Below are 14,989 nucleotides of genomic sequence, written 5' to 3' on the forward strand. Positions count from 1 at the left end.
CTCATGGATTTGGCATGAGCCTAACTGGAAGAGGCTTGAGAAAAGCATGTGCTCCCTTCTCAATCCCTTCAGTGTGTTGATTACTTAATGTACATGTCAAACAGACCTGTTCTGTGTGGCTGTTATTTATCAAGGCACTTCTGTGCCACGTGTCTCTTTTAAGGGCATGTTACCTCCTGCCAACATCCAGAGCACAGAAAAGACTATTGAGGACACAGCCCAACATACAGGAAAGTATTCAGTCCAAACCTGGGTCACTGATCTGGGATGGAGTACAATTGCTGACAAGCAGTATACTGGAATCCCCTCACTCACTTACTGCCAAATCTGATTTGCAGAAAAAAAGTAGAATCACAGAATGGTTTGGATTGGAAGGGACCTTTAAGATCACCTCATCCCAACCCCCTGCCATTGGCAGGGAGACCTCCCACTAGGCCAGGTTGCTCAAAGCCCCATCCAGCCTGGCCTTGAACACTGCCAGGGATAGGGCATCCACAGCTTCTCTGGGCAACCTTTTCCAGTGTCTCACCACGGAATAAATAATTTCTTCATAATATCCTCTGTAAACATCCTTTTCAGTTTAAAACTATTCCCCCTTGTCCTGTCACTGTCACTATATGCCCTTGTAAAAACTCCATCGTTCTTGTGGGGTCCCTCCAGGTACTGGAAGGCTGCAATTATGTCACCTTGGAGCCTTTTCTTTTTCAGCTTGAACAATCCCAATTCTCTTAGCCTTTCTTCATAGGAGAGGTGATCCATCCTGCTAATCATCTATAGTTTTGGAATGAATTCCAGAACCAATATGTCAAGTAAAAGAGGGTAAATCTTTTTGGTATCAATGTGCTTTTCACTCAAAAAGCTGTGAAAATTGTAGCAGAGGCAGGATATTCCTGCTGAGCATTAAAATCTAGATTAAACTGAGATTATATAATTGTTACATCTGAAAGTAGATATCAGTGGCATTTACTACAGAAAGGAGGTTTTTGCCTGACAAATACGTTGGATCTTGAAAGTGTGTGGTTTCAGATCAATGAAGGTTTCAGATACTTAATTCTTGTGACATTTTCTACTTCTTTACTTACTTTCACAATCACATTTTTCTGGGGGAACTCTGCTAAACATTTATGAAAATCAGTGTAATTACTCATTCTGAAATATGAACATATCTTCCTCAGAATAATTTGGGATATTTAAGGTTCTCTGGCTGTATTTTAAAATAACTTCTAGATTCTTAAATACCTTTTAAAATCTAGCAATGAGTTCTTTTGGGCTTAGGAAGACAGATTTGGTGCACTCTTAAAAAGAATGATCCAGAGAAAACAAATAGTCCTATTATCCTGCAATGAGCAGGGACATCATCAACTCAATCAGTTCACCAACCTGTCCAAGCTGACCTTGAATGTTTCCAGGGATGGGATATCTACTATTTCTCTGGGCAACATATGCCAGCGTTTTATCACCCTCATTGTAGAAAACTGCTTCCTTATATTTAATCTGAAACAAGCCCCATTCCGTTTAAAACCATTAGCCCTTGTCCTGTTATAACAGACCCTGCTAAACTCTTTGTCCCTCATCTCTCTTGTAGCCCCCTTGGAATGCTGCTCTAAGGTCTTCTCCAGGCTGGGCAATCCATTCTCTCAGCCTGTCTTTATAGGAGAAGTGTTCCAGCCCTCTGAGCAGCTTCGTGCCCTCCTCTGGACTCACTCCAGCAGGTCCATGTTGGGACCCCAGAGCTGATGCAGCCCTGCAGGTGGGCTCTCACCAGAGAGGAGCAGAGGGGCAGAATCCCCTCCCTCTCCCCTCTGCCCACGCTGCTTTGGAGGCAGCCCAGGGCACGTTTGTGTCTCTGGGCTGTGAGTGCCCATGGCTGGGTCATGTCCAGCCTCTCATCCAGCAGCACCCCCAGGGCCTTCTCCCCAGGGCTGCTCTCCATCTGTCCATCCCCCAGCCTGTGCTGGTACTGGGGTTGCCCCAACCCAGGCACAGCACCTTGCCCTGGTCTGGTTGAACCCCATGGGAACCCCATGGGGCCACTTGCTGATACCTGTGGATGGCATCCCTTCCCTCAGGTGTGGCAGCTGCACCACTCAGCTGGGTGTCACTGGCAAATTTGCTGTAGGTGCACTCTATCCCTTTGTCTGTGTCATTAACAAAGATATGAAATAGCACAGGCTCCAGTATGGGCTCCTGAGTGACATCACTTGTCACAGATGTCCATTGGGAGTCTGAGTCACTGACAACCACCCTCTGAATGTGACTGTCCAAGCAATTCCTTATCCATCTAACAGTCTACCCATCAAATCCATCTCTCTCCAGTTTGGAGAGAAGGATGTTGTGGGTTACCATGTTAAATCCAGATAAAAGACACCTGTAGCTCCTCCTTTTCTCACTGATGGAATCAGCCCATCATAGAAGGCCATTGGGTAGGTCAGACAGGACTCACTCTTGGTGAAGCTGTGTTTGCTTCCAGGATCTTTTCCCACTTTGCTCTGCACTAGCCATAGAACAGACGATGCTTTGCCTAGTAGTACCAGAATATTGTGGAGCTGATATGTGATGTATTAATTTCAGTTGTCCCTCTAGAAAGGATAAATATAAGCTTCATGACTCACTGCAGTTTCACCTGTGCACTAAAACAGCACTCAGTCTTAAATTCTGCAGCATAAGCTTATCTGTGCTTTCTACACAGGAAGAAACACACGTGGATGTGAACAATGCTTATCTAGAGGAAAGCTAACAGACATATCTAGGCTGGTTTCTCTCATGTGTTACCTGAAAAAGTATATTCTTTTTCTCTGCTCTTTGGATATTTGTGTTCAATCACTTAAATATTTTTAGCTGCTCTATGTTCAATTGCACTCAGATGGCATAGCAAAAACTAATTTCTGCTGATGCAGATAACATTAACTCTTCTATGTTTCAAGATACATTTTTTTCTTTCTGCAGTAGAATCCAAGGAGTTCCTTCTCATGAGCTGTGTTTGGCCTGCAAGCTAAGAAGCAGGAGGTGAGGTGAAAGACATCACCACAGGTATTCTGTTAAAAACAATGTCCCTTTAAATTTATGTCTGCATGCACTGGAGTGATTTCTATTCTAATCACTGGAGTTATTCCTCTTTCTAAATCACTGGAGTGATTTCTATTCTATCCTGAAGAGGTGGACCGAAAGTGTTGCATAGTGACATAAGTTTTGTTCAGTTGTATCAGTCTGACTCTAGCTTGATCATCACAGGATGTTTTCTCTTCCCAATAAAAATGTATTCGGGCAGCTCATCCATGATAGAGGAGATGCATGAAATCATCATAATCATCATGGTCAATTTGTTACAGAAATTTGAAATCTTACCATCACATAGCTCAGCACATATAATTTAAGATAGTTTTCGATTTTGAATTGCTAAATTCATCCTTTCAACTTCTGTACTGACAGAGAATCATGATCTTCTGTGGCTGAAATTCCATTCTGAAGTTAGTTATTCTGCATTGAAGCTACTTATTTCTTGATGTGATAGTTTTATCTGTGGGGCAACAGGAAGAGTACACATTCCTCACCTCAGGGGTTTTGCTCCTGTACTAAAATGCCTCTTGTCATCACGTAACAGCACTTACACAAGAACTCTGAGTACGCAGCACCACTGAAAAACTGCCCCCTCCTATACTTCTGTACAAATGGATGTTTCTTACCACCTGCAGCAAAAAGTGTTATTAATCTTTTTTCTAGTTTAAGGGAGGAAGGCATGGCTCCACTAAGTGGCAGCAGTAAGCATCATTACTGCCACCTTGCTGAATTATTTTTATTTTTGTGAGAGATTTAATATAAACTGGTGCTCATGTTATAATAAGATTTATTCCTCTTTTTCCTCAGAGGCTTTGATTTCATCATTTCTAAAACAGATGAATAAACTTGTGCTTAGGGAATCTACCAGTAACCTTTTCAAATACTCTCACAGGTTCATATTTTGCAGAAATTCTCATTTGGTTATGAATTTTACATATGTTATTATAATATTAACTTAGCTGTTGAAAAACACATCATATGGGTCTCCACACACTACATTGGGTGCTCCACAGATCAGTTTCACAGCTTCTGTGCAGTGGCCAGGCAGTCCCAAACACAAATTCACCTTTTACAAAGTTGGTAGACTGTGTTTTACAAAATCCAAGATGCATCACTACTTATTTTATGGCTGTGTCCAGACCACAAACTGTTTCAGTTTGTACATTTGGAGGACATTGCTGAAGGACAATGATGGTGTTCAAAAGTCATGTCAGGGGCTTTACATACTGTAGAAGTAGGGGTTAAACTCTAAGGTCCCAGTTCTGCTAATCAATGCACATATCCCTAATGCTGTTAACTTCCATGCCTAAAGCAGGGAAGCTTATTTTCCATTTCCAAAGTTGCCAAAGCTGTCAGTAAACATATCCCCACACACTGTAAGTATAATCTTATATAGCAATCTCTATTACTAATTTCAGTCATTCTTGAAAAGTCACTGATCGTACCTCAGTACCAATACATACCTTACAGGTACTGAAGTCAAATCACAGCTTGTAACAAAGTGCTGCCCCAGCTGCATTTCTGAAAAGCTGTTACCTAAACACGATGACTCCATGTGGCATGCTGGTAGGGAACCTGTATTGCTTTGTCTACAGACTAAAGCACATGAAGTGCTGAAAACAGAAAAACTGGAGCATGTGCAGTTTATTTTTGTATGCTGGTTTGATCTTGGAAAACCAGCATTAGGAAATCACATCCAACAACACTTTTACAGTTTTTGTCTGTGGTCCATTTTGAAACTGGCTGGACACATTTTCAGTGTCACACTGCAGAGTATTTACAGAATTACTTTTTCCTCCCAACTGTAAGTGGGAAACAAAGATAACGCAAACCAGTCTTCTAGTTTCATATTGAAAAAATCAAAAATTAAAATGTTCCCGAAGAGTATTACTCTTCACAAAAGGAAGGGCAAGTTATCTCAGTGTTACTATTGCTTATGATTGGCACAGAAAGCTCCCCCATGCAGCCCCATTATTTTCACGTATCATAGCAGTTAATTAATTATATGAAATCCTACATGCCAGAAGTTCAGGGAAAGAAAACCCCATTACTTGCACTGTTTGTGTGTTCCAGTGACTTCTATTCTATCCAATCTCAAAGAGCTGTAACACAGCATTGTGGGGATGAGCTTCATTTACACCTCAGTTAAAACAATATAAATCTGCCTTACTTCAAAGCATAATACAAATAAGAACCAGGGCTTGCATTTCAGGTAGAATAATACAGTGGATATTTTTCTTCTAAATTTAGTTTCAAGAGAGTAGGAACTAAACACAGCCATGCGTGCTTCATCTTGATTGATCCATGAAAGGTATTTTCAGTCAAAAATGATTTTCAAGTTTACCAGAATTAAATTTAAAAAATAGTAAAAGAGTGTCTTTGCAGCTCAAGGAGGATTTATGATTAGAGGAGACACAGCAGATGCTTTGTGCCTTTGTTCTCTTTGGCCTCTTGTACACGGATGAACAACAGGCTGCATGTGGATTTATTGTCTTTTGTAGAAAAAACTATGACACTGCCACCACAAGGCAGGAAAAGATTGTTATTGATTTTTAATATCCTACAGAAGTATTACAGATTTGTTATCATGCCAAGAAAGATGCTGGATATACCCATGAAGGCATCACTTGGTCTGCTCTATTTTATCTGAAATTCAGTTATTTATCATAGAATCATAGAATGTTAAGGGGTTGGAGTAGACCCTAAAGACCAACTGGTCCCAACCCTCTCTGCCACGGGCAGGAACACCTCCCACTAGACCACACTGCTTAAGACTGTATCCAACTTGGCTTTGAATGGGTTCATAGCATCCATGGGTTCACAGAATTTGAATGGAATCATGGAATGGGTTCTGGTAAAAGGCAACGTTCCAGCATACACAGATCACCGCTGCAGAATCTGACACCTCTGATGCACCCTAATGATCAGCAGCTCATCTCACTGCTTTTTAATCAATATGGATTTTCCCTTCCTTTAGATGTGAGCAAGCCATAGAAATCCAGCTTAGTGCCGAAATGCCCACTCTCTCACTTCTTCCTCACACCCGTGCACAATCACACACACAGGATATGAATAAAGGCTGAGCTATGACACCTGGATTTCTTGAGCATGTGCCTGGGTGGGTGCTACTCTTGCCACCAGCACCACCATCCCTGCTGAAGGAGAGCCAGCACTGGGCCTCATGGACTGTGCTCCTCCATATGGAGTGAACTGCAGTGCTGACTCCAGAGGAGCTCTCAGGAGTTCTCAGAGTCACACAGGTTCACACTTGTTACTGATTTATCTTGTGCAAGATTGCTTACCACTTCTGTTGGAGTATCTTCCATATTATTCCCTATAGAAACAGTGCCTCATATTTAAGCTTTCCCATCCTTCCTATAGTACCACGATCCCTCATGGGGTGCCATTTATGTAAGAAAACAGGTATGGTGAGGAAGGTGTCTGCTGACGGTGTATCTGAGGCGTGGTAATCTATCCTGGAATGTGTTAATGAAACACGCCAGAGATATTACAGTGACGAGCAGGAGAGAAATGGGTGTGACATACTGAGATGCTGGGGCACCTTGCTATGTATTTGCTGTCAACACAGTGCAGACCCAGCATATGCTATTAAGAAATCACCCTTGCAGTTGCATTTCACCCCTATAATGCAATAATTATACTTAGAAGCAAGGGATGTGTAAGTAGCATACACACTGCTTTTGTCCCTCTGTTTGACCGGACTTCTCCAATAGCGAGGAATAAGCTCCCATGCTCGGGTCATGCAAACCTGTGAAGAGAACCCCAAGTTTTAGACACGTGCCCTGAAAAATTGATTAAAAACAGTTGAAGGGCCTGAATACAATAGTGGGAAAGGACATGATCCTGAAACTGCAATTTCTGAAATTAGTGGGCTTTGACAATGCCAGTTTCCACCCTCTATGAAATAGTTTATTTGTAATAGACAGTCCACACAATGCCATAACAAAGTGATTTTATTGACATTCCTCCATAGTGATATGGTTGAATAGAAAGCACAGCCTGAGTATCATGTGACATTTTTCTGTCAATAAAAGCAAAATCAGTCCAATAATGAGGACCTTTCCTGCCACTGACTTTATGTAGTCTTTAACAAAAACCGTAACAGACATTTCCGTTAGATAAATCGGAAGCTGCAGGGAATTTGGCTAATGGTACAATATTTACTATACCTAGTATCTACTATCTACAGGAATCTGTTTTTCTACTGGAACAAAAGAACTACATGACTCACTAGTGAGAAAGTAACAATCCAATCTTTTGGACCTTGTGATAACTGGAAAACCTATCCCAGATTTAGTGTATTGCAGTAGTTTTATCTTTTCAAAATGAACACTGAGGTACAGCAAGAATAATAAAAAAGCACCGCATTTGTTGTAGAAAGATCTGTTGGTCTGCATTTGACTGAAAGCATTTAATCTTGACTGGGAATCCCTATTAATATTACTATGGAGACAGGGCAAATATAATTTCAACAGAAATTAAACAGATCTCCAGTCAAATTCGTTTTTCTGAAATTCCATGGACTGTCAAAGGATTAACAGTGAAGGACGAGCTTAACCTGTCCCCTGCGCATTTATATTTTAGCTTATTTCAGTTTCAATTTTCATGTTCAAATTCAGTATGCTATTGTTTCCAACTAGAGGTATGTCAACTATTTGTTACAGTGAAACTCAAACAACAAAACACAATCCCAACAAACACTCTCCTCCCCACAGGCCATCTCTCAGACTAGACTACAAGCTCAAACCTCAGCTACAGTTCATTCAAAAGTTCATGGGCCCTTGAGCAAACTGGGTGTAAAAATTCCCCTGTGTCAGACCTGTAAAAAACTCATGATTTCTCCATTAGACGTTAGATGTAGTTTAGACCACTCACTTCTTGCCTTGTGATAGCCATGGACCTCTCTGGAACATAAAAGTCAAGTTTTGAATATGCACAGACTGAAACTGAACAATTATGTAACTTACTGCAGACTGAAGTGACAGCATTTATAATGTTTAGACCTGACACTGTTAACACTAAGATACAGATGTTTATACTGGATCAAATCCTGCATTGCTCATGTGGTTGAACAGTCAGTGAGACTACTTCAAGCTGGAAGACCTACTGATGATTTAAAATGCCTACTTCCATTCTCTTATCTCCAGATTAATGCTAACAGGATTTCAAAACCAGAAACACCCCCTTCCCTCCCTTAACCATTAATTTTCAAAAATGTATGGGCCTTCTGAAACCATTGCCAGCATTCATTGCTCCAATCAAAAACTAGAATTCATGAAAGCTGTCAGATTGGCTTTTCCATTTTCACTCGCATTTTAAAAATGTAATGATGTTGATATTGTATCCTAATCTATCCACCACCAGGTAGAAGAGCTGAAAAGATTATTTCACTGTAAACCTGCCCTATGGAATATCTTCTAGTCTTTCCTGTGGGAAACAATGAAACCAGGATTTTTTTCTGTAATCAGCAGTCAGTGTTTACAAATGAAGATGCAGACCTGGGGAGTAACAGCACTTGAATCAACAGATGAACTAGGAAGGGTATGTCTTGCATATGCACCACAACAGCAACAAAGTCAATTAATTGCATAATGGGCAGGTTAAATAACAGGCTGAGGGGGGTAGGTTCCTCCCTCTCCCCTGTGAGCACCATTCACTGCCTCACTCTGACTCTGCAGATGCATGGCTTCCCCCTCACTCCAGGCTGAGAGTGGATTCTGCCCATGGCATGACACAAGGAATGGAGAAACACTGTGAAATGCTGACCCGGATATCAAAAAGATAACTTAGTAGGAGTTTGAAAACCTATTGGGGTAGGGCATTTGGGAAGAGAGAGGGATAGGGCTGGAATGGCAGAATGCAGGAAAAGCCACACATGGCATTTTCTTTCACTTTGCTTTATGAAAACAGTCAACCATCTCTATTCCTGGCCTTAGATCAAAAAACTTTCAAGGAAATCTGCATGACTTCTTCAACTTAGAAAGCAGCTTTTAAAAAATATTAGGCTGTGTGCTTGAAAGACAGCTTGGATCAAGGATTTTGATGGGAAATGCTCTGTGTTTCCCAGAGGAGCAACACACAAGGTGCTTGAGATGGCATCTGCCAAACATAATCTAGTTTAGTGTGTGATGAGTGCCAGAAAGGGTTGTGAAGAAGAATTTCAGGAGAAAGCCTTCTGTATTTCATTTAGTGGAGCTTGATGCTGTCTCTGAAATACAAACATCTTTTATTATGTTACAAAAAATAGTTTCACCTTTTTGTAATAAAATATAGTTTTAAAATACTTAAAAAAATTTAACTATACAGTGTTGAAGAGATTTATTTTTTTCCCCCATTTTTTACTATGTTGTTGAGACAGCTCTTTATTTTCCTTGGCCAAACATGGACCAACCAGTTGGATGCTTCTCTTTCTTCTAATGTTGGAAGACATCCAACATTTGACATAGTACAGGTAACTTTATAACATCATCAGGAATAAATTAGGAACCATACAAGAATCACTGGATTTGGGGGCCCAGAGGTGAAGAGGCAGGAATTACATACATTGGAAGATTTCATGTTCCTGGTGTGACTTGTCCTGATGAAATTCATGTGCACATGACAGATGCTCTAAGAAAAACATTAATTTTTCCATCTCTCCTGTGCAGTGAGCTGGTCACATAAAATCAATGCCTGGAGCTCATTTATGGAAACACTAAATATAATTTTCAGTGTGGGGTACAATGAAGCTGGCCTGTAGCTGCAGCCTCTGTTTGCAACTGTATTATTAAACAACAACACACAAAAACATAGATTCTCAATAAAAGCCATAAAGTAAATTAGCATAAAAGTTGCTGAAATGCCACAGAAATCGAATGAAGGGGCAATTTAAATATTTCAGATTTTAATGTACCAGTAAAAAAAAAAAAAAATTTCTTTAATTAGAAATATATTTTTGGGTCCATAACCTTTCAAATACCTACTGACCTAAGAATAAAAGCAGGAGAAAGATCTAAAACTCTCAGAACACAATTTTTCAAATGTGATAAGGTTCTGTATAACCACCATAAAAATATGTGAGAATGCAGAGTCCAATTTTTTTTCCTCTGGAGAAAAAACTTCAGATGAAATGGCTGTGTTAGATCTTGAAATGGTCTCCTGATTTTACAGTGATCTAAAGCATAACTAACACAAAACTACCAGTAACAAGCCCTCGAGGGGGTGTTGTACTTCGTGCAAGCTGCTGAACACTATGATGTTACCTTCTCACGTACCTTCACAAATCTGTCACTTTGCATTTCTTGCATCCTTTAACATATTTAGTGTCACAAGATACTTTGTATTTCCATTTCCCAGTTAAGACAAACACTTTCAATCTGAGATTAGTCTTGGAAAACAAGGGCAGCAAAGATTAATAACTAGAATGTAATCAGAGCAGTAGTTTGATGGTAACAGCCTCAGCAAAATCCATCCAAAGACAAGCCTACTGCTGTTTCCTTTTTTCCCCCCAGACTCAGAGTTGGAAAGTACACCAAACAGAAGAGGGTTATGTCTGCAGTAACAAGAGCAAGATCTTTAGTTTAGTGGTACTTAGAATCACTGGAGGGCCTTTGGGCTTCCTCCAAGAGGATGTACACCAAAATCTTAACACCCAGAGAGTTACAGTTCCCTTCATACCTGACAAACACCTTCATTCACTGCAGCTTCTCATTTGACAGACCCCAGACAAAAACATTCTGTCTACAACCAATCACTCTTGAGGATATGGACTATTCCACTGAACAAGAAAAGAGAAACAACAGAACTGACAACCGCCCCCAGCAACCATGGGTTAGCCCAACCTAACAAAGTAAATGGCTTCTGACACAGGGGATGGGATTGTCTAGACTTGTCATTTGGAAACAAACATTTTAAACATCAGAAAACAAAGATCTGGTAAACAGAACCCAACGGTATTCACAAGAGTAGAACATTCTTCTTACTTCCCCTTTTCCTTGTCATATACAATACTAAGGTAAGGGAGCCTTGTCCTTTATGCTACATAATAAAACATCCTTCTTGAGTGTGCACAACCTTGTGCTTCTTGTGTGGTAAACATTACAATGGAGATGCCCCTCCCGATAGCTCTGAAGTGCGAGTTCTCTCCAGTACTGGCAAGCAACAATCATAACAATTGCCGTTATGCTTTGCATTGCATTACAGGTTGGTGGTGTTTTTTTTTTACTTTTTGAAGGTCTTATCTGCACCATGTATCTGGGCCAGTTCCAGCTGATACAACTGATGTGGATCATGAGTTCATATATAAAAATTTCAGTTTTGCTCATAGGTGTCTTTCAGATGGACAATACATACAGGGAAAATAGGGATGGATGATGATATATTTGACCAGCTCCTAGTACTGGATTCAACGATTAAGAAGTATGATGGGCTATGAATTGATTTAGAAGATATGGGTATATAAAAGCTTGGAATGCTTGATGAAGTTTTTTTTTTATTTTTTAATCAACGTAGGTGGAAGTAAACATTTATTAACATTTGGTCAAGTGTAGTGTAACTTGCATTTGTATTTTCATTGTTATTAATGGAGGTATGTAGAGATATACAGAAACCTTGAGACAGTTGTTTTTCTATTGCATACAGACTAGCAGTCCATTGGAAACAGAGGATGAAAGCATGAAGGTTAGATCATAGAGGGTGGCAGTTCTTCATGCACGGCTTTTGTTAATCTTGATTTTTGTTTTGTTTTCAAAAATAAAAACATGGGAAACCAAGATCAAATGACGGTGGACAGGAAAGGTGACATCATCAGCCATAAAAACACCAGAAGTGCCTGAACCCCCTCATTCAAGTCCAAAGGTGCTAGTTTCTTCAACAGCTGTCAGCAGCTTTTCATACAGCATAGAATATGAGGGGTAAGGTGGAAGATCCAAACGGTTGAAACATGTGTGTGCCCTGCAAAAGGAAAATATGCTACATGTTAGGCTGAATCTTAGAAACTTGAGAAAATGAGAATTGAGAAAACTAGTTTCTACTGAGACTCAAGACATTCAAGTTCACTCAAAGTAAAACTTTTTAATTCCACCAAAATATGAGGTACTGAAATATATGTGCACATACACATGAATATGTTATACAGAAGACACAAGCTAAGTATCAACATAACATCTGATATTCCTCCTTTGGATGTTGCAGGAATCTTGTATGGATCTTGATGGAGAAGAATGCTGGAGGGAGGTCACTGAGGAGCTGGGATTTAGGGCCTGATAGAGAAGTTCATTACCATAATTTTGGTTGCTTCAAGATTTTTTAACAGAATGGCACTCATCTGTACATCCGACATGAGCTGTCAATAAGCTTTGCAGCAGTGGACAAACACAATGTGATGGAACACAGTGACAGAATGGGCTGAGCGTGTGTTTGCAGTGAGGCAGGCCTGACTGCTAAAAGACCATTCAGGGATCTGCTAACTGAGGAAGGAAGGCTGCTGAAAATATTCAGCAAGTCAGCTGTTGGCCATCTGCTGCAAGTCTGGCCTTTAAATGTTATTTATTTGTAGTACCCAAGACAAAAGCAAAATATTCTGTGCAGAGCAAGCTGCAAACTTGATGACCATCTCTTTCCCCAGTTTTACCATTACATTTACCTAACCTTCTATTTACATTGGCAGCACCTTCAAAAAAAGCCATGGAATGGGTTCCATGCCTTCCTTCTCCCTGTTGCAGCTTTTCTGGCAGCAGCAATTATACCCAGAGGCAGACAGCACTTCACTGTGGGAGGTGCTATACAAACATGGAGTAAAGAAACAGTTCCTGCCCCAACAATTCAGCCATTTCAACTGACTGGGAAACTGCAGAGCTCATTCAACAAATGGACGTGGGAGGGGCACATTTTCAGTAAAATGGTTTCAGTTTTTTTCAGTCAGCTTTTAGAGTTTTACATGATGATAGCAATATTTCTATTTCCTCTTGCTCACTGGGATAAATGTGAATTGACAAAATTTTACAGAAGGAAATGTAGCCTCATTGGCTAACAATGTCTGAGCTTCTGGCCCCTAGTATTTTTAGAAACCATGGAGTTGTTTTAGTTTGAGCTCTTCTATCTCAAACTTTAACTAAATGCTATTTTTCTTACACTGAAGCAGCAGAGCTATCTTGGAGAAAATTACACGAAGCCATGCTAGTCATCTCTTAGGCCACCCACAAAGTGGGAAAGACGTAATGCTAGTACATGGGCTGGCCTGAGACCTGTAGATTCAGAGGAAGAGCTTTATCAAGCACCAGTGGTGAATCTTTAAAAGCAATCAGGCAACTGAAATAGCCAGAGGCACGTAATCTTCACTGCATTACAGAATTTCAATTAGGAGACCTTCTACCATCCTTTTTCCCCTTCTCAATGAAGATTTGGTAGCTGGTTAGTCTCAGAAGTGAATACAATAAACACAGAATTTGTGGAAATGAGCTCGGAATGTCTGAGTTAGTGAAAAACGAACATTAATAAAGCTATTATTTAATTCTTCTCTTGAAATTAAACATTGACAGCTCATGTGTATTATCCATGAGTAGCCCTGCAGTATTTATTGTTCATCTCAACAATCTTTGGCAATATAAGTTGTTTCTACAATCCACTGGCAATACTATCAACCACTGGCAGTTAATTAACAGCATTCTCATAGTGCATTCAGAGCATGGTTATCACAGGCAAGACAGCCCCATGCACAGATAGCCAGTCTTGAGGAGCTCAGCTGCTGGGCTCCAGAAGTGGAAGTGGCACAGCCTTGGTGGTTCAGGTGTGACTTCTTCTAAAGCAGTTTTGCAGAACCAGACCTCTGTATGGCACTCAACCATGGCACATTTAACTGTTTGAGACAACAGCATCTCAGACATTGCTGCTGTGCATCCTCTTGTGTGGTACAGACGTATCCACAGCCACTGACTCTGGTGTTTACTTTCTTGCAGACATTTATCTTGACTGATCATTATCCATCTAGTTTCACACTGGTTATGAAACTTGCAATGCTGTTGACTTTTAGACATCCTTGACCTAGCCAAACTCAGAAAAAAGATACATTCCTTTTCTTACTATGATGTTTACAGATGTGGGGTCTTCTATAGAATGTCTCAAGGAATTTATTGTGGGGAACAAAGGAAGGAAAGAATTGTTAACATGTCTAGAAACACTGAAACATTTTGCTAAACAACACTCTTGTGTTTTCCAGCTTAACAACTTCACAGAAAAAAATCCTTGCACTTCACAGAAAGGTCATCAAATTTGAAATGAAAAGAGCATTTCAGAAGCGCTATCCAGGTAAAGTTTACACTTCTACCTACTTATGGTGCAAACCACAGAAGATTGCCAAGGGCAAAACCTGAGTTCATATTCTGCTTTGTGAAACAAATGTGGATCTACTGCAACTCCAGTGATGCCTGTGAAGCCCACTCAGTCTTAAATAAGGATAATTATGTGCAAAACTGTCTGGTTTTTATCATATATTGTGTGATACTGCAGTACACAGGGCAATTAAGAATCAGTGATACTTTCCATAATGCCCACTGTTGTCTAACTGTGCTTCATCCTCCAAAGGGGTAAATTCCTCCTGAATTATGTTGGCCTCTTACTACTGATCCCAGTGAGAGTGACTATAGTGAGCATAATCCAGGGAACACTTGCCACACATACTGGAGTGAAAACATCACATCAGCAGTGCAAGAGCACAGCAAAGAGAAAATATTTCTTCCCTTGATTTAAGCCTCCTACCACATCAGCCTGCTGACATCGGAGATGGTGTTCAGGGAATGTGAGGCCTGGAATAAGAATTACATTGGTAACAGCTTTTATGGGAAGGATTCTGGCTTCTCCAGAAGAAAATGCAAGATAAAGTAATGTAAACCAACTCTGACCCTCATATACCCTCATCCTCCAGTAAGTTAGGCAG

General features: G+C 40.4%; 1 protein-coding gene across 7 annotated transcripts in view; it reads right to left on the bottom strand.

Moving 5' to 3' along the window:
* Positions 1-7,013: 7,013 nt before the first annotated feature.
* Positions 7,014-14,989, bottom strand: part of HECW1 (HECT, C2 and WW domain containing E3 ubiquitin protein ligase 1) — a 252,223-nt gene continuing 244,247 nt past the window's right edge. For all 7 annotated transcript variants that reach the window (XM_064705015.1, XM_064705013.1, XM_064705011.1 and 4 more), the window contains one exon: positions 7,014-12,009. In XM_064705015.1, the coding sequence (XP_064561085.1) occupies positions 11,898-12,009 (112 nt within the window). In that variant the 3' untranslated portion in view covers positions 7,014-11,897. The remainder of the gene's footprint in view (positions 12,010-14,989) is intronic.

This window comes from Zonotrichia leucophrys, chromosome 2, assembly GCF_028769735.1.
Source record: "Zonotrichia leucophrys gambelii isolate GWCS_2022_RI chromosome 2, RI_Zleu_2.0, whole genome shotgun sequence".
Classification (NCBI taxonomy): domain Eukaryota; kingdom Metazoa; phylum Chordata; class Aves; order Passeriformes; family Passerellidae; genus Zonotrichia; species Zonotrichia leucophrys.